Source organism: Euleptes europaea, chromosome 10 (genome assembly GCF_029931775.1).
Source record: "Euleptes europaea isolate rEulEur1 chromosome 10, rEulEur1.hap1, whole genome shotgun sequence".
In the NCBI taxonomy this organism is placed as follows: domain Eukaryota; kingdom Metazoa; phylum Chordata; class Lepidosauria; order Squamata; family Sphaerodactylidae; genus Euleptes; species Euleptes europaea.
The window spans coordinates 64104230-64131359 of NC_079321.1; the positions used below are offsets into that span (position 1 = coordinate 64104230).

General features: G+C 42.3%; 1 protein-coding gene across 1 annotated transcript in view; it reads right to left on the reverse strand.

Annotated features, from left to right (window-relative positions):
• SCML4 (Scm polycomb group protein like 4) overlaps positions 1–27130 on the reverse strand; it is a 98581-nt gene that overhangs the window by 16966 nt on the left and 54485 nt on the right. Inside the window, exons 3-5 of the mRNA XM_056856939.1 lie at positions 15519–15648; positions 11550–11750; positions 7155–7346 (exon numbers count right to left, since the gene is read on the reverse strand). Of these exons, the coding sequence (XP_056712917.1) occupies positions 7155–7346; positions 11550–11750; positions 15519–15648 (523 nt within the window). The remainder of the gene's footprint in view (positions 1–7154; positions 7347–11549; positions 11751–15518; positions 15649–27130) is intronic.

Consider the following 27130-nt stretch of genomic DNA (forward strand, 5'->3'; position numbering starts at 1 on the left):
GTGTGTGGGGAAGCCAAAGGGGGGGGGGTGATCTGTCCTGGTGGGGGGATGGCTTGATCTCCTCTTTGCGAGTGTGATTGTTGCTGTTTTCACTGGTTGCCACCTTCGCCTAGAGGTCAGTGTGGGTTGATGAGTCTCTCTCTGGCTGCCCCAGAAACAATGGGAGGTTTTGCCTTAGATTTGCCACTCTCTAGATGCACATTGCCCCCATCCAAATTTCCAAATCTCAACAATAAGCCCCCCTGCAGAGTTTTGAGAATTCAGATGGGGGAAATGTGCATCTAGAGAGCGGCAAATCCAAGGCAAAACCTCCCATGAATAAATAGCCAACAAAAAACAATGTGAGGTTTTGCCTTGGATTTGCCGCTCTCTAGATGCACATTAAGGATTGCCGGCTCCTATTCATTCCAATAGGCGGATGGGGGACCCTATCCAGACCCCATAACTTGGGACCCCCTGGCCCAATCTGCACCAAACTTGGGGGTTCTTGCAAGTAGGGTCCCTCAAAGCCACCCTGAATGTTTGGGACCTCTACCTCCAAAAATGCTCCCCCTGGAGCCACGGAAAGCCACAAATGTGCTTTAAATGGCATTATTCGGCCGAATTTATTCAGGGTTACCGAATTTCAAGCTGAATTCCATGAATCCGAATAGGGGGAGTTCGGACTTTGGCATTTCTCGAATAAAAACGGGCAGAATTTTGCCGAATCTGAATTTTACCAAAAAAAAAATTTCAACAGCCCTAATAGATAGATTTAAAAATGGAGCTCTGTTACTAAGCAAGAGTTTGTAGTTAAGCTACTAGCAGATATTGATCCAAACGTGTCCTTGGCGGCTGCGAAAAAAAAATTATATGGTATTTAACGGTATTATCTTTTACAATTTTAATCTGTATCTTTTTTAAAATGAAAAAAACTGAAATGAAAGTTATATATGATGTTAGATATTTTGTTTGCTTTATATGTATTTTATTTTCCTTTTGCTTGTGACCTGTTGCTCTTTGAGCAGTAAATAAATGGAATGGAATATGTCATACAAATTGCTTTCTGGACAAATTTTGACACACAAATCTATCTAATTCTGAAGTGTGCCTCCCGCCGGCGGATAGCTAAATCTGCAGATAGGGGGCACACTCACCCCAAACTGATGTTTCTGCAGACTTGGGGGATACCCCAGCTTTGCAGGAAAATCTGCAAAGTTAAAAAATGGGGGGTTAAAGTCCCCCCGAATAAAAAAGCGTTCTTTGCCTAAGCACAGGAAACACACCTCAGGCTAGTGGCAGCACAACCTGAGAGCCATGCTGGGCCTGGCAGTGGCTCTTACCAAGAGAGAGAGAAAGAGAGAAAGGCAGCTCCCAGCAGTGGCCTCAGCATGCTTGCCCGGAGCAATCTGGGCAAACAGCTGAGGGAGGGAGAGAGAAAAAGGCGGCTCCTGGCAGGGGCCTCAGTGTGCCTGCCTGGAGCAGTCTAGGTGAGCCACTGAGAGAGAGAGACAGAGAGAGGAGAAGGAGGCTCCGCTGAGGCTGCAGCCGGGCTGAAAGGAGAGCGGAGGGGGGGAGATGGGAACCCCATGAGTTTCGCAAGGCGCCACTTGTCTATATACTAATAGTGAAGTTGGCCAAATCTGAGGATACTTAAATTCGGTGACTGGAGCTGTGAAGGGGCAAGCCGGATCTTTCTGTAAACCTGAAAAATGCCTCAGGTTTGCAGAAAAATGGGAAATCTAAAAAAATATATTTGGGAGGGTTTAAAAAACCCAACATGATAGAAGGAACAGCTGTAGCTTTAAGAAATAGATTCCCTCAGTGGCTGTTGCAAGACAACCACAGTTTTTCAAGCTGGGTTTGAGTGAATAAAAAGGCAGAGGGCGAGGGCAGGGTCCTTTGCAGAGCTGTTTTGGCCTTTGAGGGAGGACTTATCAGGGCCAGGCCTTAGGGTTGTCAGCTCCAGATTGCTGGAGATTTGGGGGTGGAGTCTAGGGAGGGACCTTGGTCTGATATAATACCATAGAGTCCATCCTCCAAAGCAGTTATTTTCCCCAGGGGGACAGATCTCTGTCTTCTGGAAATCAGTTGTAATCCCAGGAGATCTCTAGGTTCCATCTGGAGGTTGGCACCCTAGGCCTGGCAGCAACCACTGGGTGATTCAATACAACTTGATTTGCATGACTCAACTAGGCCTACCTGCTTGCTACTGATCAACAGCAGCCACCCTATGAAAGCCAGTGTGGTGTAGCAGTTAAAGCTTTAGAGTAGGGTCTAGGAGACCCAGGTTTGGATTCCTATCTTGCTGTGGAAGCTCACTAGGTGATTTTGGGCCAGTTGCATACTTTCAGCCTGACCTACCTCACAGGGTTGTTGTAGGGATGAAAAGGAGTAGAGGACAATAATGTAAGCTGCTTGGGTCCCCACTATGGAGAAAGGCAAGTTATAAATGAAGTAAATAATAAATATAGCTGAAAATGGGAGGTAGATAAAAGACAGGTTGGTGAATGGCTGAGAAGAAGAGAATGAGGCAGAGAAAGGGTAGAGGATATAGGGGTTGCCAGAAGGAGGGAAGGGGAAAATAACGTGGGGAGGGGGATATAGTAGGGGAAAGTGTTGTGCCCCTCCCACAAATCCTTGAGGGCACCCTATTATGCAAATAGGCTTGGCCCAGTGGCTGGCACCACACAACTGGGCCATAGTTTTCCTTGGCAGAGGCTGCCGGGGGGGGGGGGTGAAAGCTGAAAATGGGGGGGGGAGATAAAGGTAGTTAGGCTGTTGAGTGGGAAGGAATAGGGTTACCAACTTAGGTTAGGATATACCTGGAGATTTGAGCGTGGAGCCTTTGGAGGTGAGGTTTGGGGAGGGAAGTGACTTCAGCAGGGTAATATGCCATAGAGTCCACCCTACAAAGCAGCCATGTTCTTCGGGGGATTTGATCTATGTCATCTGGAGATCAGTTGTAATTCTGGGTTATCTCCAGACCCCACCTGGAGGTTGGCAACCCTAAGGAGAGAAGGAAGCAGGAAAAGAGGAGAGTCTATAGGAGTTTTCAGGAAAGGGAAAGAGGAAATAGTGGGGGAGGGGATGAGATGCCTCCCTCAAGCCCTTGCGGGTTCCTGCTTGTCCTTTAATGTTGTGGAATGTGAGCTGTTTCTGAGCGGTCAATTTCAATATCACCCCAATAACTTTTGTAAAGAGGAACCACTTTAAATTATATAATTTTTTTTCACATGTATGTGAAAAATATGCAAGAGAGGTATGCCAGTATGCAGGATGTGATAACTCTGGGTTGCAAACTTTGTTTATACATTTCCCCATTTAGACATTTTCTTTGCAGTTGCTGCCTCCTTCATATTGTTCCCACACTACTCCCATTGCCATCAAGATCTGCTGTCCTTGGCAACTAAGATGGACCACATGATTTATTTATATATTTATATCCTGACACCCACCCAACTGTGGACACAAAGCAATGTATAACATTCTCCCCTTCTCTATTTTATCATCCCAACAGTCTTGTGATGTAGGTTAGGCTAAGAGAAAGTGAGCAGCCCAAGTTTACCCACTCAGCCTTACAGCAGAGAGGGGATTTAAACCTGGGTCTCCCAGATCGTAGTCCAATACTCTAACCACTATACCACGCTTGACTCCATATGCTACATGTTGACAACACATCTCTTTAAAGGGTTGCATGGAACTAATAAGGTACATTTTCCTCATATATTCACATCCATTCATGTAAAAAAATGAACTGCCCTTTAAATTATATAATTTTTTTTCACATGTATGTGAAAAATATGCAAGAGAGGTATGCCAGTATGCAGGATGTGATAACCCTGGGTTGCAAACTTTGTTTATACATTTCCCCATTTAGACATTTTCTTTGCAGTTGCTGCCTCCTTCATATTGTTCCCACACTACTCCCATTGCCATCAAGATCTGCTGTCCTTGGCAACTAAGATGGACCACATGATTTATTTATATATTTATATCCTGACACCCACCCAACTGTGGACACAAAGCAATGTATAACATTCTCCCCTTCTCTATTTTATCATCCCAACAGTCTTGTGATGTAGGTTAGGCTAAGAGAAAGTGAGCAGCCCAAGTTTACCCACTCAGCCTTACAGCAGAGAGGGGATTTAAACCTGGGTCTCCCAGATCGTAGTCCAATACTCTAACCACTATACCACGCTTGACTCCATATGCTACATGTTGACAACACATCTCTTTAAAGGGTTGCATGGAACTAATAAGGTACATTTTCCTCATATATTCACATCCATTCATGTAAAAAAATGAACTGCCCTTTCAATTATACCATTGAGGAGAGCTGCTTGTACTGCTGAGGTGAGGAGGCCAGCCCTGCATGCAAGCCCAGCAATCTGCACCTTGGACAGACGCAGGATGATAGGCTGCAGCCCCCACGTGCTTCTTAACCCAATATTCTGCATAACTGCATACATTCCATATGAAAACACTTGAAACCAGGAAACAAACCAACACATAACCAGGTGTTAGCCAAGGGCGAAAACGCATGGTTGCTTTAGCCTCCTTTATTCCCTGATTCAGCCAGGATCGAACGCACGTTCAGTAAAACGCATGCGTTCGATCCTGGCTGAATCCTGGCTGAAACAGGGAATAAAGGAGGCTAAAGCAACCGTGCGTTTTCGCCCCAAAAGGCCAGTCCAATTTAAAACCCACTGAGCAATATCCTAGCATAACTCCTTCACAGCGGCATTAGACAGCTGTCAGGAATGGAAAGCAGTACAGTAAATAAATGTCAGTTTCTGCTTTGTGCAAAAGAGATGTTTACAAATGGCATATTATGCTAATATAATGTCCCCTTCCCTGAATCACTGTCAGCAAGTGTCTGAATAGGGGTGTATGGGTGGCAGTGCCATAACCCCACTTCTGACTACAGCTTAGCTGTCAAAAAGAATGAAAAAAAACATGTATACAATCATCACATTCCATCTCATTTCAAACGCTGCAGACAACATAATGACCTCCTCTCCACAAACCTTTTTAGATCAAGCAAATAGTTTTCTATTAAATTTTGTTGTGGTTGAGTAGATTGCACGGATCTCCCATTCCCCTTTTAAATCTGACCTTAATATTTTATTTATTGTTTAAGGGATAATGTTCATGGGAGAGGAATATATGAGGCAATAAATGACTTGTGCAGGTAATTAAATGCTGAACCAAAGCTGAGACTACTGATAACCATAAAAGCCATTTATTTTGACTATACTCCAAAGCCGTGTACTGCTCTTATTTTATGAGAGAAGACAAGAGCAAGCCTGCCTCGGGACTAAATAAGAGAGAAAATGGAATGCCGGATGTTTATTGCATTTGAGTGATTGAACTTGTGTTGCTTTTGTCCATTCAGAAAATTACTTTGAAGCCAGACTACAGACATGCATGACTATTTTGTTGAGCCATTCTACAGGGTTTACAATAAAGTCCTTGAAGGGATGGAGGCAAAGTTGCATCAAAGTAAAAAAATGTACAGAATGTTTCAGAGTTAGGCTGACAAATGATATTGTATTGTATTTTCAACAACTAAATAAAGAATGAGTGAGGGGCAAGCAAATCACAGTGTCCTATTAACCACCTGCCCTTAGCATTCCCAAACCCCCGCTTTGGGCCCCTTTCCCTGGTACCATTCAGCTGACTGGCAGGGATCTTACCAGCGGCGAACTGAGGCCCAGCCCCACGTCATTGGCGACACATCACTATCACTTCCGGCACTGAATGGAAGTGATGTCATCACATTCGCTGACAACATGGGAATGATCTGGTATTTGGGCAAAAACTGTATGGTAAAAATGGCTCCCACCATAGAGTTTTTACCCAAATACCAGAGTGTCCCCGTGTCACCAGTGATGTGATGACATCACTTCCGGCGAATGCGGGAAGTGACATTGACACATCGCTGACAATGTGGGGGCTAGACCTAAGTTCAATGCCCCTCCCCCACCAGTTGCCAGGGGTACCTAGCAACCCTACCTGCCCTAAATAGAGGGAGGAAATACCTCTTTTAGAGCTGGTTCTAAACCTAGCCCTGATAAGAAATTGTAAATATTTAGAAAATCTAAAAATCAGAAACCATAAATAACTTGGAGAAAGTGATTTTGAAGAGAGGAAGAATGGCCTGTATGGGAAAGGAATAGTGCTCCCACCCATCCACCTCACACAAATGTCTGTCCCCAAATAAAAAAATTAATAGAATTGCTGCTACCTGTAGCTTTGAAATTTAAAAAAATCTCAGGAAAACATTCGTGTCACTAAGTATCATGTGCAATTTGACCCTTAGGTCATTCTGGGACTGGCAAAGCAGTCGAAAAGGATACAGCTGATGAGGAGCACACAGATACTGACAGGACAACATATTGCTCCCAAGAATTGTTATACACAAGGTACTGATAAATTTGTGGCCTATATGTAGTACATTGGTTTGTGATATATTTATTAGACGTTTTGAAATCCGGCACCACCCAAGCTGGGTTTAGGACCAGAATTACAGTGAGCCAGTGTGAAGTTGAACCAATGCAATATTTGTGCCCGAGGCCTATTGAAAGCCAGCAAGCTATTTGGTTTTTCACTATCCATTTTATGATAGAAGACAAATAGTATGACAGCTTATTTATTTGGATATTTATAACCATTTTTTTTCTCCCCAGTGTACTGGGGATCCAAATCACCTTAAAATATCATTCTCACTCTCCTCAATTTTATCTTCACAACAAAGCTTTGAAACATGTTAGGCTGAGAGTGTGTTTTTGGCCCAAGGTCATCCAGCCAGCTTTTGTGCAGAATAGGGATTTGAACCTGGATCTCCTAGATCCTAGACTGGCACTCTGTCTGCCTACTTCACAACACTGGCTCTCACCCTCTTAACCACATTGTTTTCTTCAGTCATGCACTTTCCAAGGGTGGTGGTTTACGCATTTTCTACTATGAAATCCTCACTACTGTATACACAGAAAAACAAAAATCCAGTGGTGCCTTAGAAATTTGCAGATTTTATTCCAGCACAAGCTTTTGTAAACTCACTTCATCAGATGCAATTACATGTCACTGTGTTTCATATTGCAAATTTTCATATGAAAAGGAGGTTGATTTTTAGAGATTTCTTCACATGTGTATTCATTGTTAAATCCTACCTGACTCCATTTGTCCATTTTCATATGCTTCTAGGCTTTCGGAAGTGTTGTATTGTGGAAAAGGCTGATTGCTGAAAAGATTGTCACACAATAAGCTACGGCAAAGCTTTTTGAGGAACCGCAAAACGTAGCCAATGCTGTTCACTACTGGCAGGCTCAGGAGGTGTTGTTTCCCATCAAATGAAGCAGAAACTGAGGAAGGAATAGGGAAGAATTAGTCATCCAATATAAGTAAAAGAATGCCATGTATAAAACAGACTAACCCTAACCCAGTGGCGTTGACTCCTAAGGAGGTTTCAGCACCACCGAAACCTCTGCCCGGTGCCAAAAACCCGTGCAACCCTCATAGGGTTGCACGGGAAATATGCCAACAAAAAGCTGGCGTATCTTGAGAAAAACAAAAAGGGGCGTTCCCAAGCCGAAACGGCTTAGGAGGCTGACTAGTGTTGGCCCTGCCCCCCCCCCCCCGGCCAGCGCCGGAACGCCCCAGGAACGCCTCCCGGCTCGCCATCACAGCCTGTGCCGGTGGCCAGAGGCCAGTGGGAGGCTGCGGTGGCGGCCAGGGCCAGTGCTGCTGCTGCTGCGGCGGCCAGGGACCGGCAACCAGGCCTGCACGCCGGTGCTGGGGCAACTCACACCGGCGTGCACCATCTGGGCACTGGCGGTGTGGGCCCCTGCACCAGTGGAGCCCTTTGTCGGCTTCCTAAGGCCTTTCGCTGCGGCCACCAGCGCATTTCAGGAATGCGCTGTAAGACAACTTTTAACAGACCTTTGCCCTTTTGCTGGCCTTGATTTATTCACAACATTTGAGCAAATGATAAGACTCTTGGCCATTCACTAAAATAAGAAATAAAGGATGAAAATGGTACAGAGTACGATTGGTTTTTACTGCTCTAAATATTTCTCTGATAGAGGTGAATCTGAATTTCTCTTCCAGAGCTATAGAGTATCAATAACTTCCACATTCATATAAAAACTTTGCTACTGATTTATCTGTCTGTATCGAGCTAACTCAATCCAATCGAATGAGACATCATCCAGTTAAAACTGATCTCTAGTTTGTCAGACGTGGAATATACTGTAGAACTTTGGGGAGCCTTGGGGGCTTTTTTTCTTTATGGGTGGTGATTTTTTTAAAATTCAGGGTAACCAGATAGCACATGCAAAACGTGATACACTAAATCAGATCTGAGACTCAGCTATAACACCACCAACAAATTCAGCACCACTATTTGCTGTCTGAAGGAGCAAAAAATGGGTTAGAAAAGATGGGTTAGGAAAAGGCCTCAAAAGTGACAATCAGTGCAATACTAAGGAAAGTTACTCCAGTCTAAGTCCATTCAGACAAGAGTAACTCTGCATAGGATTGTGCTGTATGTCAATTGATTTATAGTACACATCACATAAGTTGGACCCAGGTCTGAATGGTAACTAACCTGCACTTTTTCTTCAGTGTAGATGTGGTCTATGTTATCTGCTGTTGTAGATTTCCATCATGTTAGTTTACTATGATGTAAATTAATCATCATGTTAGTTTAGACCTGCTAAGAAGCCCCTTTCCCCCACCTTTCTTGTTAGGTGTGCCAACATCTTCTAGACCAGGATTTCTGCTGGTGGTAAGGTCGCCAACCTCCAGGTACTAGCTGGAGATCTCCTGCTATTACAACTGATCTCCAGCCAATAGAGATCAGTTCACCTGGAGAAAATGCCTGCTTTGGCAATTTGACTCTATGGCACTGAAGTCCCTCCCCTCCCCAAACCCTGCCTTCCTCAGGCTCCACCCCAAAAACCTCCCGCCAATGGCAAAGAGGGACCTGGCAACTCTAGCTGGTGGGTCCTGTGATACGTCTGCTGGTATAGCAAAACAACAACAACAACCCAATAATAAACTCATTTAACTTTCCACTTTGGTGCTTCAGTTTGTGGATCAAATCCATTTGAAGCCTGGATGCACAGGGCAATTATCCAGTTAATGTTAATAGGAATTAAACAGTACTCATGCAAGAACGAAGGAATGAAACTCATAGGCCCCTATTGATCTTCAGGAAAAAGCCAAACTAATTCCATGCATATGTGCAACTGAGATCAGAATGCCTCAGGAGGAAATGAAAGTGGAAATGGGGCATTTAAAAAATGTTGCTCAGCAGGAGAAAGCTCAGGACTGCATAGTTTACAGGGCTCCACTGACACAGATAGAATGTGACAATGGATGCAATCATAGTTGGTCTAGGCCCACCTTCACTGAGTAAAACAGTTCTTGGTCTATATTTATTCTTCCCTTTCTTCTTAGTAAAACGATCCCCCCAATAGGGTTACAAGCTGGCAACCAATGGGAGGTGGGGGGTGATATTGACAAAACTGGCACCACAGCATGGCACATGCTGGGTCACATGATGCTGTAGGAATTTTTTCGATCTCTATTGTAAAGACCATAGATATTGAGTGCATTCCTAAAGCATCATTTTCCATGTCGACATCACTTCCAGGTACACACCACTACCTGTTGAGTGGCACCAATGCCCCCCTCATCCCCCCCTCATTCCAGTGAACACTAGTTGGCAACAGGGGAGCCCTGAGGGGGTTTGTTCACTAATAGTAAGCAGCTGGCGAAACGTCAGGAAAGAAAATACCAAGACCACGGTCACACAGCCCGGATAACCTACAAGAACCGATGAACTCTGGCCGTGAAAGCCTTCGACAAGCAAAATATTAATCAGAATTTTATAAAACCCATCAATTTCTAGGTGTCAAAAGCACTGTAGGAAACTAGGGGAGGGGAGAGAATATCTACTATATAATTCTGCAGTCTCTGGGTCTGTAGGCAGAATATGATCTAAGACACAGAGGTTTAAAGATTCAGTTAATCTTGCATCTTTTCCTTAGAGAGCCATTCAGTGCTCATTAGCAGATTACCAGGACAGACCAGAATATGAGTTTTCTTGTCAATGGACCTTAAATCCAGAAATAGCAATCCCTCTTTTTGATCTCTCAAAGAATCAGGAAGTGCCTTTTTTCCTACCCAAAGCACAAAACATGAAAAATCCGTACATCCATTTCAACTCTTGCCTGAGGCCAAGCAGAGGAAAGCCAAAGGAGCAAGAACTAGGTACATTTTAAGGTCCAATGAGGGAGGTTTTCAAAGCTGTATAAAAAGTCAACACAAAACATTTGGTTACCAAGTCCATGCATTAAGCCACTTCACAGTGGATCCTAAGCAAAGTTACACCCTTCTAAGACCACATAAGTCAATGAGTTTAGAAGGGTATAACTGTTTAGGATTACACTGTCGATCACTTTTGTGGTTTTGGACTACAAGCGGAATAGACATTTTAAAAGCCCACACTGTGCAGACTGAAAAGGAATACACTTCCTTGTCAAATCAAAGAAGTGCAGTGGACGTGAGTGAGTGATAAAGTTTATTGTCTGTGTCCAAAGGCCATCGCAATCCACCATACAAAACATTAAAATAACATAAAAATATAAGCGCATTGGACTTAAGAAAAGCCCAGAAGGAAGACTGTGTTCACCTCACATTTCGAGAACATGCCTCATACTTGGATTTTGCCCCAATTGTCCTAGTCATGTGAATTCAATGCCAGCATCCATTTTCAAAGACAAAAGGAAAATACAAAAAAAGCAACACAATGCCCTTAAAAACTGAGATAGCAGAATAAACATTGATGATATACATGTTCAGGACAGAATTCTGTATTTCAAGGGTGAAGGCCAACTTCCTCCTTAGGGTTGCCACGTTGCCAACTCTGGCTTGGGAAATTCCTGGAGAAGTAGGGGTGGAGTCTGAGGAGGGTGGGTTTGGGGAGGGACCTCAGCAGGCTATAATGCCATAAACTTCACACTACAAAGCTGCCATTTTCTCCAGGGGAACTCATCTCTGTGGTCTGAATTCTGCAATTCTGAGAGACCGCCAGACCCCACCTGGAGGTTAGCAACCCTAGTTCCTGTATCAGTTTTCAAGAAAGATGGGAAACCTGTAAATCACATCATAATGTAATATTTACCCCGAATTGTATTTCAATTCAAGGATGAACCCCAGGATGACCCTGCAGTGTTCTCAAGGGGAAGGCATCAAAATACAGTGCCATGGGATATTTCCTGTGAAGACTGTACCATTGGGAATAAACTTGGTATGCATGCTTAGAAAAAGCACTCTGTGTTTCACATCTGAAGAACATCTTCATCCCTTCACTTGTTTACAAAAGAGAGGAAAATGCAAAAAAGATTATATTACAACAACCGAAGAAAGGCCTCTATAATCCTGCAGCACATTTTAACTGATTTACTAGCTGAAAGGTTAGCTTAAGATCTGGAGGCCTGTGTTAACAGTTGTAAGAGCAGACTGTATTTTAATCACTACATATTTTTTCACTGTCTTACCTGACACCATTTCGCCTCCATAGCCTTGCTTGACGAGTGAGAAGACAGTCTTTTGCTGGTGTGCGCAGTCAATGCATGCTTGTACTGCCTGTTGTAGAACCGTGGAGGGTCGTTCAGGCCCAAAGTGGTCTGGAAGTTGTTGTACTTTTTTCCTCTCAAGATAAGGCCCCACATTAGCTTGCTTGTTGACATAAATGCAAACTGAAGACAAAAAATCCCAGTGTTAGTATCATAAGGTACTTCATCCCTGTTTTCTGTTAATGTGTATTGGAGTGCATCTAGATCAGTGGTTTTTCATGCAACTACTCTTCTTATGCATATAGAATGCTCCATTTCAAAGTTTGTTCTTTATTACATTGAAAAGTTCTCTTACAATCATATAAGCCTTTCCAGGACCTATCTCAAGAGAAGTCACTATAAAACGATGGGACATTTGTACATTATACTTCAAATGCAGCAGAGTCGATGGCAAACATTCATCTGGGAGAAAATAATCAGGGACACTAAAAAGCTGCTCTCTTGCTCTGCTGGTCACCACTGAGAATCAAGTCTGCTTGTATCTACCTAGCATTTCCTAGGTGCTGTTCCTTTATGTATAAAATCTGTAACCAAATGTTAACGATCGTCTTTCACAGAGAGAGGGAGGGAGGAATAATATGTAGGGATACACTGTATCCTGTGGTCATATTGGAACTCCCATTTTTCCATTGGGAAGGACTGCCTTTTAAGGAAATAATGTACATATAAAATCCACAGGAAACTAAATTTTACACGTATGGTCTATTCTAACAAACTGTGAAATCCATATTTCAGACTTTGACCCTGAACCATAATTGCAATTTGAGTTTATAATAAATTTGGGGGGGGGGGGTTGATAGCAACTGCACAATCTGAACAATTGGTTTGCATTCAGAGAGAAGAGTAAAAATAAAATGAATGTCATTTTTAGAGGTCAGATAGAAATGGGTAAGATTTGATTTCACAGCAAATGACTAAATGACCTCAAACTACCTAATGGCAGATCCTAAGGCTGAAGCAAAATTTGTTTTCAGTGTTTATTTTAAAATTAACATCCTTAGAAAAGGAGAACTTTTTATGCGTATAATAGTGGTGGCAGATTCCTCTGAAATCCATAAATGCACTGGGGTGGGGGAGGGAACTTACCTGTGGAAAAAGGAATTGACCTCAGCTATTTCTTGAGGAAAAATAGCAAACCATAAAGAAATCCTTTAAATTCTGAAGGCTGAGTATATCCTATATTTCATCACTAGGCTTCCCATTTTCCTGGTTATGGCGGGAAGTTGCCCACCAATTAACTGGGCTGCCCACCTCCCCTCAGCTGGTTGGTGGGTGGAAGCAGGCCAGCTGAAGGGGGGGAGGCGATCCCCATGCAAACATGATGACATAACTTTTGGGTTTACCCTGGAAGCACCGACGTCGCAACGGGGACTCTCTAGCATCCCCCCAAACTCTGTGGTTTCCATAGAGTTTTTGGAGGACAGTGCTAGAGTGTCCCATGTGATGCTGGCACTTCCAGGATAAACCCGGAAGTGACGTCATTATGCCATGCACCCACTCCGTGTGCAGATCACCACCCCCAGCCCCGCCTCCACAAAGCTCCCATCGGTGGTGTGTGGTCCTGGCCACCCTATTCATCACTGGTATATCCTTTTTCCTGAATATACGATTAGGACGAACACTTGAACTGGTTAAAATTTAATACAAAGGACCTTACATAACACTCTTAACGAGAGGACACTCAGTTTTGCAAAACAGCTTTCTGACAAAACAGAAATCACACCTGCCTTGCTGTTCAACACTGAGACCTCCATCTTCGCTTGTGTTCTCACCTGTTTGAAATATCTACTGTATTCTTCTATCACTCAAACCTCCTCATTTGAATAACTGCAGATGAAGAAATTTGAAATTGCTTTAAATTGTTTAGGGCTAGAGTTATTTTCTTTGCTGCTTCTTGCAGAAATCCTCTAATTAGAAAGCGCAAATGCGCTTTCTTTCTTTCTTTCTTTCTTTCTTTCTTTCTTTCTTTCTTTCTTTCTTTCTTTCTTTCTTTCTTTCTTTCTTTCTTTCGTTTTATGCATTATTACTTAAAACTGAATAAAAATATTATTATTATTTTTTTAAAAAGCGCAAATGTTTCTCTCAAAAAGGGCTCTCTTAACTGGTAGGCTTTGGGTAAACGTATTAGCATATTTCCACGTAAAAAGAACCAAGGATCAAACTGTAGTTTTCAGGTTGAACAGAGAGGGCAGGAGGGTTCCAGAGGTACCCAGAAATGTATTTATGTTTGTGGACTGCAAAGCTGTATTTACAATTTTGTTTAGAAAGTGGACACAATGAAGAGTCTTAACTCTTAAGAGGCCATTAAAATACAGTGCTCAGTTAAGGGAAAATCTATTGGGGGACCTCTGGGTCTTGGCATTAATCCAGTTTTTGGATTACATATACATATTCAGAAACTAAGGAAAATAATTTGTAGGGTTGCCAAACTCCAGGTGGTGGTTGGAGATCTCCTGCTATTACAACTGATCTCTAGCCGATAGAGATAAATTCCCCTGGAGAAAATGGCCGCTTTGGTAACTGGACTCTATGGCATTGAAGTCCCTCCTCTCTCCAAACCCCGCCCTCCTCAGGCTCCACCCCCAGAATCTCCAGGTATTTCCCAACCCAGATCTGGGAACCCTATTTGTCTCCATATATCAAAATGTCTTATATTGGTCATCTACATTGTGCTTAAACCTTCGGCAGAGGATGCTGCTGGGGCTAAAATGACGGCCACAGCCTGAGACAGGCGTAATGAGCTTTTACATATCGTTACATGTATCAATAAAATGGTTTGTAGCGTAATTCGGCCTCAGCTGTAATGGGAAGGTGCCATGTAGACATTTTGCTTACCAACACCTTGTCCTTTAAATGAGATAACAGAGATTCCAGGCTTTCTGGCAAGTGTGTGTGTGTGTGTGTGTGTGTGTGTGTGTGTGTGTGTGTGCTTATTACAGATATAGCATAAGTCTGTCTAAAGTAAGATGCATTATTATTGCTGGCTGCAAACCTGCTAGAGTTGTCATCTTTCAGAACATATAGAATTACACTGCAACAGAAATCAGATAGGTTACAAAAGGAATTATAACAGAGCAAAGGACGTGGATGATGGCTGTGCAATGCTGGAGATAATATACAGTTAGTATCGCCATAATGAAAATCTAGTGCTTGAAGTGTTAACAGCCACTCAGGCTGAACAATAAAAAGAACCAAAGCAATCTATTCTGGGTAAATAGGGCTATAATAGCAATAATACTTAGCATTACATAGCACTTTAGGCCATTAAAAGGCCATACAAACAAAGAGGGGAAACCATTACAAGCACAAACAAGGGACATGAACTATACTACAGCAATCTGAAGACAGATTTATTCATACAAAGGAGAACTGAGGTAACTCTCTCTGTCCATTGTGCTGGGCTTCTCCATTCAACTGGTGTGTCCTTCATGTGTGTACAATTGATTTTCTACTATGTACAGCCTTGATTGCTAAATGAAACTGAGAAAATAAAAAAAAAACCTGCTGAAGAAAAATAATGTCTCCAATTGATAGGGCTACCAGAAAAATCTGATTTTCTCGATCTGATGTCAGTAGTAAAAGTTTAAAAATTAGTTTTATTGACACAAATATCTCTGAACGTGTCACTCAAAGCATACAGATGCTGGATTATTTTTTAAAAAATGATGTGTTTTCTTGTACCCATGAAGTGTATTTTTCCCTTGTTAGTGCAACATTGATTAATGGACAGGTGGGGGCTCCTGTGGTTGCTCTGTAAAAATACAGAGCAGTTGCCAGGATCTATGAAAACTGGCCCCAGGACAGCCATGTAAGAAGCCTCATTTTATATACAGTAAAAAAAAGTGCTGTATCAGCCCACTCTTTTTCAAAAGACTATTTGAGTCCACATACCTGTGAGGGCTTGCGGGGCGGCTGAATTGGGGATTGTGGCTGCATCCTGTGGGATTGAACTAATATCCGGTTCTGGTGTGCTTCTTGGTGGGGAGATTGCTAAAGGAGTCATTAGAACACGAGATTTCAGCTGCAAGACAGAACCAGTTTGGGTAATGAAAACATATACACAGGACTGGTTCCAGTTTACTGCATCTTTGAACTCTTAAAACTCCCATATTTTAGCAAATTACAATAGTATCACATTCTTTCCAGAAACATTAATGCTTCCGAGGAAAATGAAATATGGAAAATGGAAATCGCTTGCAATATGCATTAACGTTTTATGCTGTGAAATCCAAAACATTATGCAATTCACTGTGGAGTTGTTTATCCCTTTGCATAGTCTATCAAACTACAGTGCTGTTTATTAAGAACTGTGTTTGGATGTTTAAAAAAAGGCAATGTGAAATATAATTCTTTAAACTGTATAAAGCTGTCAAACTGTGACCTCTACCAAAGACTGCTTTACTCTGGCTAAGCCTCAACAAAATTATTCTATATTTACATTACTTTCACCACAAGTGGAGTGGACTTCTTGACTAATCCTGTCATTTCACAATAAATAGAAATTTCGATCCAGTCCAACCAAAGTTACCAGCTGCGTCTAAATCCCATTAAACCCTGTGGAACGCATAGTTTCTATGAAGTCTATCTTATCACTTTTAGTGGTCTTAGAATTCTCTTTTACATGGAGTAGCAACATGAATACTAGTTACTAGAATAATACCATTCCAACACTATGGCAGTAAAAGAGAACACTTTTGTAACAGATGTTATTTTATTCCACAATTTGCATGACATATTTTACTTCCTTTCTTCATCACAATAACGTTGATGTTCAAAGCTACATCACAGCATCAATGGAGCCTCCTTTAGCATTCTGAGAACAATTGCATTCTACAAAATCAATACAAAATGTCCAGCTAGTCATTGATTTTTAATTGATTGCTAATGAAATAACTCTCTCACATGCCAACGTGCACACACACACATTTTTGCTTCAAAATAAATTTTACAGTCCACTGTATGGAAACAAGGGAAACCTTTGAACACTATTCAAATGGAGAACAACAAATATCATCATAATCTCAGAAGGTCTGGGGGTTGGTGGGTGCAAATTAGGGGGGCAGGTCACCAGCTGTAGTGGATGACCTCAGAACTTGAACTCCTGTTCCTCACCACCATGCAACAGGATAGTGGGGAAAACTGGGGGAGGGGTTGACACAAAATGCTGAACAGCTTGTTCCTGCTCTGCAAATTCTCCCACCACAAACCTAGTGCAAATACCTTCAGTGGGTTCACAGTGAAACATGGGTGGAAGCACCCAGAGCTAAAGTTTTTAAAATATGAATGCTGAACTCCTCAACTAATGGGGTCTTGCTGCAACTCAGACATTTTGAATATTAATCAAATCCTTAAAATGCACCAAGAAGGATGCAGAAGGACCTTGCCAGAAACAACTAGCTGCTTATTACATCTCATGAGCCATGGAGGTGAATAAATTTCGTAAGAACCAGACTTCACCACATTCCATGCCATTCCTACCTCAACAATGAGTCTTTGATTGAAAATTTGTGCCATTTAAACATATACACAGTGTGATCCCTTTCCCTGTAGGCACCTATACAATAGTTGTACTTCTCTACTCCAAAATATGGTTGCCAGGTTGTAACATGGGGATCTTCAAATTCATTAGTCAGATACCACATCCTACTTCTCCTTCAACTGCGTAATGAGCAGGACTCTGTATGGGCCGCATAGTTCCAAGCGGCCTATTCTTAATGAATCGTTAAACCTTATCTTGGTACTGAATTGTTAGCAGTGCTTTTCTTCTTCGCTCTACCTCATAATCTCCCACAACTAGGGTTGCCAATTTCCAGGTTAGGTTGCCAACCTCCAAGTGGTAGCTGGAGATCTCCAGGGATTACAACTAATCTCCAGGGGACATAAATCAGTTCCCCTGGAGAAAATGGCCACTTTGGAAGGTGGACTCTATAGCATTATACCTAGGGTTGCCAACCTCTAGCTTGTCAATTCCGCAGTCTTTTCCACGTAAGAATATTTCTGATAGAATATTTCTGATAGCAGCCCGACTGGGAGCTCCAAATTTATCCTAGGAACTGTACAATTAAGCCCTTGTGGCTGATGAAGCTACTTCGTGTAGCGAAAGCGCTGGAATACTTCCGGAGCCGCGTTACCACCTATCTCTCCATTGCCTGAAGAACTTGAAATTGACCAGAATGCAACTACATGCTTCACATGAACTTTTGTATATTTATTAGTATTTGCCTATTGTTTTTGCTATCTTCTCTTTGTAACCTTGGTTGCTTAGCCTTGTCTGTTTATTTTGTTGCACCTTTGTAATACAGTGATAGCCTTGTTGTTTACGTTCTTTGCTATCCTTGTCCACTGCTTGTTCATTTTTTTGCCTACTACTGTTTTATTTGACCAACCTCTAGATACTAGCTGGAGATCTCCTGCTATTACAACTGATCTCCACCTGATAGAGATCAGTTCACCTGGAGAAAATGGCAGCATTGGCAATTGGACTCTATGGCATTGAAGTCCCTCCCCTCTCCAAACCCCGCCCTCCTCAGGCTCCACCCCAAAAATCTCCAGGTATTTCCCAAACCAGAGCTGGCAACCCTACTAACCCCCCCCTCCATTTTAGGTGATAGTTATCTTGTAATAGTATTATAAAGATAAAAAATAAAAATATATAAGCCATGATCTCATTTATAAGCCATGGTCTTGGACTTTATGGCATTGCAGTCCCTCCACTCCCCAAACCCTGCCCTCCTAAGGCTTCACCCCAAAAACCTCCCACCAGTGGCAAAGAGGGGCCTAGCAACCCTAATTATACCCCACTGAAGTCCTTCTTCTCTCCAAATCCCACCCTCCCCAGACTTCACCCCCCAAATCTCCCCGAATTTCCCTAATTGGAGTTGACAACCCTATTCCAGTTGGGGCCCAGAAATATCTCAGAATTACAACTCATCTCCATGATACATAGATCAGTTCCCCTGGAGAAAATGGCTGCTTTGGAGGGTAGACTCTATGGTATTTACACTGCTGAGGTCCCCCAAACCCTACCAATCCCAGGCTGCATCCTCAAAATCTCCAGGAATTTCCCAACCCAGAGATGGCAGCTGTATCCACAACTGTCCTTGGTGCCTTTTAGGAATTTTTCAAACTTGCCAATTCATTTCAAATATCTCCATTCTGATTCCACATCGTGAAAAATTGGCATACAATGCCATAAAACAAATAAACAAAACCATCAACAGCAACAAAAAGAGAAAGACCAAAATCAATGACAATGAAAATGTAAGAAATTAAAAGGAAATTGAAATAGTCATATAACTCATCCCTATTCCTAATCTAACAAGGAATCATTCCATTACAAAACTAACTACACTTCCCTTAACACAGACACAGAGTTACTGTTAAATGCCTGCAAAGAAAACTAAATGTTTCATGTTACTTTTTCCTGTCACTGCCTGACAACAAAATTTATGCCATTATTTATTACCTATTAAAAAGTAATATGACAGGTGCAATGAAAACATACATTTTAAAAGTCAATTGTCTGAAATCTACATGCTCAAAGTTGCATTTTTCCTTTTCAAATGTCATTCCTGGCATAGCATGTGAAGACACAATCAGTATATTGTAACATAAGTATTCTATTTAGCTGAAGCTAATGTATTTAAAGTGGGTATAGAAAAGCCATATATCCTTCTGAAATGAAAGTTCCTGTAAATATATTTCCCAAACCTACTTTGCTTTGAAGCTTTGAGAAGATTGCAGCAAAGTCTGCATAGCTACTATGTGGGTGGGAAAGTTTGGATTTTCCCACCCATAGGGCATCCATTTTCCATGCTCCTCTCCCTGCAGGAGACATTTCTTCCCTCCATAATCAGGGGGCGTTTTTTTCTTGCTAAGCATCAACTGAACGCCATTACATCATTATAATGAAATAACAATTTGTGTTTCATTCTAAAAGAGAAGGAAGACTCTAACTAACCCCTTTCCTTGTGAAGATATAAAAGGAAAGGCATACCTCCACAACATAAAGTTCCCTCACCTGTTTTTGGCAGGTATGCTCCTGCTTTCACTATGGCCCTCTTGTTGCTTTCCTCCAAGCGGTGGGAGGGAAATGGGGAGGAATAGCATTGCACGAATGGTGAGGCCATTTTCTGAAGGAAAAAAAACTAGAAGTGATGTCACTGTCACACCACAATGCTCTAGCTCTATAGTCTTTATCATAGAAATTTGAGGGATTCCTAGAGCATCCCAGTGTGGCTACATCACTTCTGGGTTTTTGCCAGAAGTTACATCACAATGCATCTGATGCAGTTTTTCAAGAGTTCTGTCTCTGAAAGCCCCCACTAGTTGCTGGAGCTGGGCTGGCAACTCTACCACAACAAAAGGGTCTTGCTAGAGGCTTACTGAGTGAACACTGGGAATTCAGACAACCTGATACACTCATTATCATATTGTTATAGCAATATAATGATAGTCAAGTGCCAGTTTTTAAAAACGAAATGAAAGGACCTGGTGGCGCAGGGGGTGGGGTGGCCAGGGGACTGGGAAAGGGGAACAACAGCAGCAGCAACAGGAAAGCAACACAAGCTTCTCCCAGAGAGGAAAACACCTGTGAGGTAGGACAAGGAACATGGTATATACATAATATGGTATATACATAAGGTTGCCAGGTCCTACCTGGCCTTTGGTGGGTGCCTCATCCATGTGTCCATGAGCAGCAGCTTCTCCCGCGTGCACGGCACGATTCTCTCATTTCTGGGTTTACCCCAGAAGTGCTGCGTGAGTGCGGGATGCTCTAGCAATTCCCCTCCGAAAACTCTATGGAAACCAAAGCATTTTGGGGAAGACTGCTAGAGCATTGCCCAAAGGAGGTATGGTGCATGTGTGTGGCGCCTGCAGATTGCCACCCCCCCATTCCAGCTGGCCTACTTCTGCCCCCTGGCCAGCAGAGGGGCGGCAGGCAGCCCGGTGAGTTGGCGGGCAATTGCCTGCCCTCACCAGGCAATTAGGAATCCTTAGGGTTGCCAGGTGCTAGGAACCCCTATAATATACATGATATAACATTTATTTTGTACCACTGGTACCTCTGGTCAGTCTAAACTTGTCATGCCTGTTACATCAAATGAAAGTATGTTGACACCACATGGCGCAATCTTTCTTCCAAACTGTCTTTAACCCCCACCCCACAAAAAAACCCTGCCTGATTCCAACATGAAAGTAATATTATTTGCAACCTCATGTCTGGATCAGTAGAGTTGCCAGCTCTAGGTTAGAAAATACCTAGAGATTTTGGGGGTGAGGAGGGTGGGGTTTGGGAGAGGAGGCGCTTCCATTGAGTATAATGCCATAGAGTCCACCTTCCAAAGCAGCCATTTTCTCTAGGTGAACTGATCTTTGTCGCCTGGAGATCAGCTGTAATAGCGGGAGATCTCCAGCCACCACCTGGGGGTTTGCAACCCGATGGATCAGGCCTTTATGGAGAAGCAGATGCTTTTAAAAGAACATGTGTTTCTTTCCAGAGTCCTTCTGTCCAGGCTGCATCTCCCAAAGCAACTTTATGTGCAAATTTATAAAATACATAAAGGTCCAAAGGCCTATACGAAGTCTACTGTAGACCCACCAAAAAGGATCCTGATATAAGGCTGCCAGTGAAGACTTCAGCATCTCCTGAGTTCCAGAATTTTTTTTAGCAGCCTCCGCATTTCTACTTTCAATGTACTATGATAAAAAGTCTTTCCTGTAATAAAGGCATGAGTATACAAAGCTGGGGAAAACCTGTCTGGTGGTAAAGAGACTTTTCAAGAAGACAATAAAAAGCAATGGAGGAGAAAATTGCATGTTACAAGTCCTAATTTGGATCCGACATAGACTTTACAGAACACAATAAATCAATAAGTGAAACTATCCCTTTGTCTGGAGGCCACCAGATATAAATAACTAAACTTGCAGCATACTTCCCATCCTCAATATTTTAAAAACATCGAGCAAGGATATCTTAAGAGCTACTCCAGCCATATTTTGCTTTTTCCCTCTGTTAACTGACATGCAGGAGTCTGCGTGGTCATCAGTCTGGGTAGATTTGTGTGGAAATTTACAGCATGTCAGCCACTTCAGAACTTGCCTTATGCATTCACTGGCACATTTTCGTGCCTCGGGACTCATCAGTTGTAATTGGGACCAATGTCCTCTAAAAGCTTAGAAAGGTACTAAAGAGCATATATGATTATATGTATTTTATTTGACTGTTTCTTTCATCTATAGCCAGTTTTAGTTCCCAGTGCATATGGAATTTAATATGGATTGTGTTGGGAATGCATGAACCTGTATCTTTTAGTACTCTTAAGATTTGCTTATATTCAAAAATTTCATATTCTTCCTTCATGTTTTTTTTTAAAAAACCTGAATGTACCCATTTTGTCAAATTTTAGTCAGCTGCTTTATGCCTTCCTCACACCTGTTTTATGCTTGTCATGTTTGGCACATTTCCAATTGGTTGTAATGTCTCCTGTTGTGTAAATTGCATAAATTCCTGTCTTAAGGGAGCAAGTATGTTATCACAGAAGCTCCTAACAATGAACACATATTGAAGCACTATCAGTTGACATTCTTATTCATCAGCATAACAAAGGAATGGTAAGTCACATCAGCAGTTTAGAAAAAATATATTTTAAATTATCAGACCCTTAACAATAGACATCAATACCAATATGCTCCTCTACAGTTCAAAGAATTCTGAAAAGATAATGAGATAAAATTCCTCATAAACCTAATGGGCTTCTCCTCTGTGGAATAAAAGGTTAAACCCTTTTATAGTTAGAGTACTGGTTAAAAAATAAGAAAGAAGACATAAGGAATTAATGAGAGATGTAGTTTAATAGAGAAAAGTAAATAGGGGGGTTCACATCTTTCTACCTGGAGCAATGCTATTTCATATTTTTGTAAAATCAGGTGAAAAAGTCAGGTGAAACAATGAGGTAACAAAGTTTTCAGATTGCAGCAAATTATATAGGATAATAAAAAAAACCACAAGCTGATTTCTTTTAAATGAATCATTTCTAAATTGTTGAATTTCTTCCCTTCTTGAAACTTCAAGCATTTTCCAATATGACTGTAAAACCTTGAGTGAACACTCAGGGGGTTATCTCTCCTGACAAGTAACACCCATTGAAAAACAGGAGTCATCAACAGAATGCATAGTCAGCAGAACTACAAGTTAGGACAACAATCCCCAACATGGTATCATTTTGTCATGGCACCCATTGACATCTTTCCTGATGCCTGCTAAGTGTCTTTAGAAAGTAGGTGGAGTAAGGTGGAGCTTTTGCCCAGCAAGGTTTCTGATTGGCCATTGGAGGTCTGATTGGTTGTGCAGATTTTTTAAAAGTTGCTTTGGCAGCAGCTGCCACCACCACATAAAGATCTTCAATGCATGCCTGAAGTGTATGCTGTGTCTATGAAAGAAAATAATATATTCATTTTTAAGTGTCCCATTAAAAGAGCTTCTGTCTGAAATGCTGGAGAGTTACTATTAGACTTATGTATGACCTCACTCCCTGACATTTTGTAGTTTCTTACACCTCTTGTGGCAGTAGGGTTGCCAAGTACCAGGTGACAAGACACATCGCAAGGGGCCGTTTACCACTCAGACTCCCAGTTTGAGTGGTAAAGGCCTTGTTGCGATGCAGCACTTCCGGGTGTAAACTGGAAGTGCCGCGATTGCATTGGCGCGGCTGAGCGCGAGCGTGATCTCACCTCCACCCAAAAAACCTCCCACTTGAGCAGAGGACCAACCTGGTAAGCCTATGTGGCAGCCCTTTCGTGACTAGCTCCACTTGCTGTGGCAGCCATTCTGTAGTTGCACCCACCACCACCCAGTGTCAGAATTCCAAAGGAGCCTGCAAGGCTTAAAATGCTTGGGGGCCCTGGGTTAAGAAAAAAGAACTATTTTTAATCCCAAGAATACAAACAGCAGTTATCAATATTGACATCTGTTTTTCTGCTAACCTCTGAGATCCAGGTTATGCCGCTACCATAAAACTGCTCTGTTGTTCCATTTGGCTGCGGAGCAGTGCAAGGGGAAAGCAGGGGCTTCTTCCGGCTGGCTTTCTGTGCCAGTTTTGCCAGCAGAAATGGCCGCATGACTGCTTGCCTTCCTGCCTCCTTGCAGCACTCTGCAGCCCAAGGATAAGCAGCATAGTTCTCCAGTGTCCTGAAGACATGTCACATTTAACATCTAGTTTGGACCTGCGCTGTTTTGTGGCTGGATTTCAGCCGACAACCTCAAAGACCCTTAAAAATCATAGAATCATAGAGTTGGAAGGGACCACCAGAGCCATCAAGTCCAACCCCCTGCACAATGCAGGAATTTCACAACTACCTCCCCCCTCCACACCCCTAGTGACCAGAAGATGGCCAAGATGCCCTCCCTCTCATCATCTGCCTAAGGTCACAGAATCAGCATTGCTGACAGATGGCCATCTAACCTCTTCTTAAAAACCTCCAGGGAAGGAGAGCTTACCACCTCCCGAGGAAGCCTGTTCCACTGAGGAACCGCTCTGTTAGAAAATTCTTCCTAATGTCTAGGCGGAAACTCTTTTGATTTAATTTCAACCCGTTGGTTCTGGTCCGACCTTCTTGAGCAATAGAAAACAACTTGGCACCCTCCTCTATATGACAGCCCTTCAAGTACTTGAACATGGTTATCATATCTCCTCTCAGTCTTCTCCTCTTCAGGCTAAACATACCAAGCTCCTTCAATCTTTCCTCATAGGACTTGGTCTCCAGACCCCTCACCATCTTTGTTGCCCTTCTCTGGACACCTTCCAGCTTGTCTACATCTTTCTTAAATTGTGGTGCCCAAAACTGAACATAGTACTCTAGTTGAGGTCTAACCAGAGCAGAGTAAAGCGATACCATCACTTCGCGTGATCTGGACACTATACTTCTGTTGATGCAGCCCAAGACTGTGTTTGCCTTTTTAGTTACAGCATCACACTGCTGACTCATGTTCAGTGTTTGGTCTACTTAAGACCCCAAGATCCTTTTCACACACACTACTGCTCAAACAAGTCTTCCCCATCCTATAATTATGCATTTGATTTTTCCTACCTAAATGCAGAACTTTACATTTGTCTTTGTTGAAGTGCATTTTATTAGTTCTAGCCCATTTCTCCAGCCTGTCAAGATCATCCTGCATCTTGGCTCTGTCTTCTACCGTATTTGCTACCACTCCCAATTTAGTATCATCTACAAATTTAATAAGCATCCCCTCTATTCCTTCATCCAAATCATTTATAAAGATGTTGAACAACACAGGGCCCAGCACAGATCATCAAAGTCAAAGTCAAACCTATGAAATTCTTCCTTATGTCTAGATTGTGTTGCCCCCATTATGATCCACTAGACCATATAACTGGATGCTGGGTTCTGCTCTTGGTTCCACCCCCACTTGCATAGCAGTGCCCCTATTTTCACCTATAGATACTGGAACGTATGCCTTGCTTAGGCTTCATAGCTGAGTAGACCTTGGAACATTAAATAAATAAGATATTTTGACTTGGCCATTTATAAAATGATGGAAAGATGATGCAAATATATATTCCTTTTATTGCAGATATATTTATTTTGGTAACAGTTCCTATATTCATATGGAATCTTACTTAAACCAAATAGAACTCAACACGGGAAAACATTCTGCTGACACCAATAAAGTCCAATATGGCTACCCTATAATAGAAATGTGGGAACACCATTTGGAGAGTAGTGCTCTAAAAAAACAGTTTTATAAAGATGGCACATCCCTTATAAGAAAATAATCCACAGATGTTATAAATATTAAAGGTATGGTGTTCAGTGTGGTGGTGGAACTGTACCACACTTCCGGTTTGATCAGTCTGTGGAAGGCAGTAAAAGTTGCAGATCTTTCCCACTTTCCTTTCCTTCTCAGCAGTGCCTTCCTACCATGAGAAAGTTGATTCCTGGGGCTGCAGCCCTTGTGTGGAGTAATAGCCATGTGGGTAGGTAAGCTGCACTAAGGAGAAGGAAAAGAGCAACATTTCCCTTTCTGCCTCTTCACTCAACAAAGCTGCACTGGTGGAAGAGAGAGGATATCACCCCCTTTCCATCCTGACTGCAGCCCACTGACCCACACTGCTATCAAATTTCCCAAGGCCAAAGGGACTTGGTGGGGGGAGCAGGGAAGATCTATGATCTTTACACAAGCAGATCACTAGAGCCAACCCCCTAGTTAGCATAACCCAATAATTAATAACCTCAGCAACTACAACAATTAACCCATCATTTGTAACTGTTTTGTGTTTCATCTTTAATACTAATCTGATTTAACTTTTTATATGTTTGCACCATGCAGAGAATGACAGCACAAAAGATAACATATAATCCCAAAGGCATTTGTTCCAGTCAAGTGGAAAAAAACAATGTGGTGGAGGCAAGAAAGTGACACGTAACAAAGCCTATGAATTTCTTCAGCCTAGGTGTTTATAAAAAAAAAAAAAAGATTTAGGCAACTTGGGAAAAGGGAAACCCCTGAAGCTAAACAAAGGCAGATATTTACAGCCATTATCAATTAAGGTATGCAGAGGCAAACATTTCTAGTTATTGGCTTGATGGACTCTCGATAAAAAATCCTCTAAAAAGACCAGTGCCAAAATGAGTAAGTACTGGTGCCTAATATACTGTGGTTGCTAAATAAATTTTATTCTGTAGTAAGCAGCAACAATAACATTAGTGATTTCTGTCTTGCAAAGCAAAATAACTGCTTGATCTTTTTTGTGTGGTGGGTCCTGCTAACCAATGGCATCTTCCCCTGATGCTGCCTTCTAGCATGGTTATTCAAAGGTTTGCTGCTTCTGTATATAGAGATTCCCTTTACTTAAAATAGCTAGCCATCATTGAGGAACTTCTCTTCCATGAATCTGGCTAACCTCATTTTAAAGCCATCCATGCTCGTGGCCATCACTACATTCACTGGCAGTGAATTCCATTGCTATTTCAACATTACTTGTTGAATAAAGAAGTACTTCTTTTTGTCTGTCTGGAACATATTTGTGAATAACTTCATTAGATGCTCGTGAATTCTAACATAATGGGAGAGGGAGAAAAGCTCCATCCACTTTCTCTCTCTGTGTGTGTGAAGTGCTGTCAAGTCGCTTCCGACTCATGGCGACCCTATGAATCAATGTCCTCCAAAACATCCTATCCTTAACAGCCTTGCTCAGGTCTTGCAAATTGAGGACCGTGGCTTCCTTTATAGAGTCAATCCATCTTTTGTTGGGTCTTCCTCTTTTCCTGCTGCCTTCAACTTTTCTGAGCATGATTGTCTTGTCCAGTGACTTTTGTCTTCTCATAATGTGACCAAAGTACAACAGCCTCAGTTTAGTCGTTTTAGCTTCTAGGGTCAGTTTAGGCTTGATTTGATCTATAACCCACAGTATCTGTAACTGTGGTCCCCCGCCCAGGGGGGGATCTCCCACCGGCAGTCCACAGTATCTGTAACACTTTCC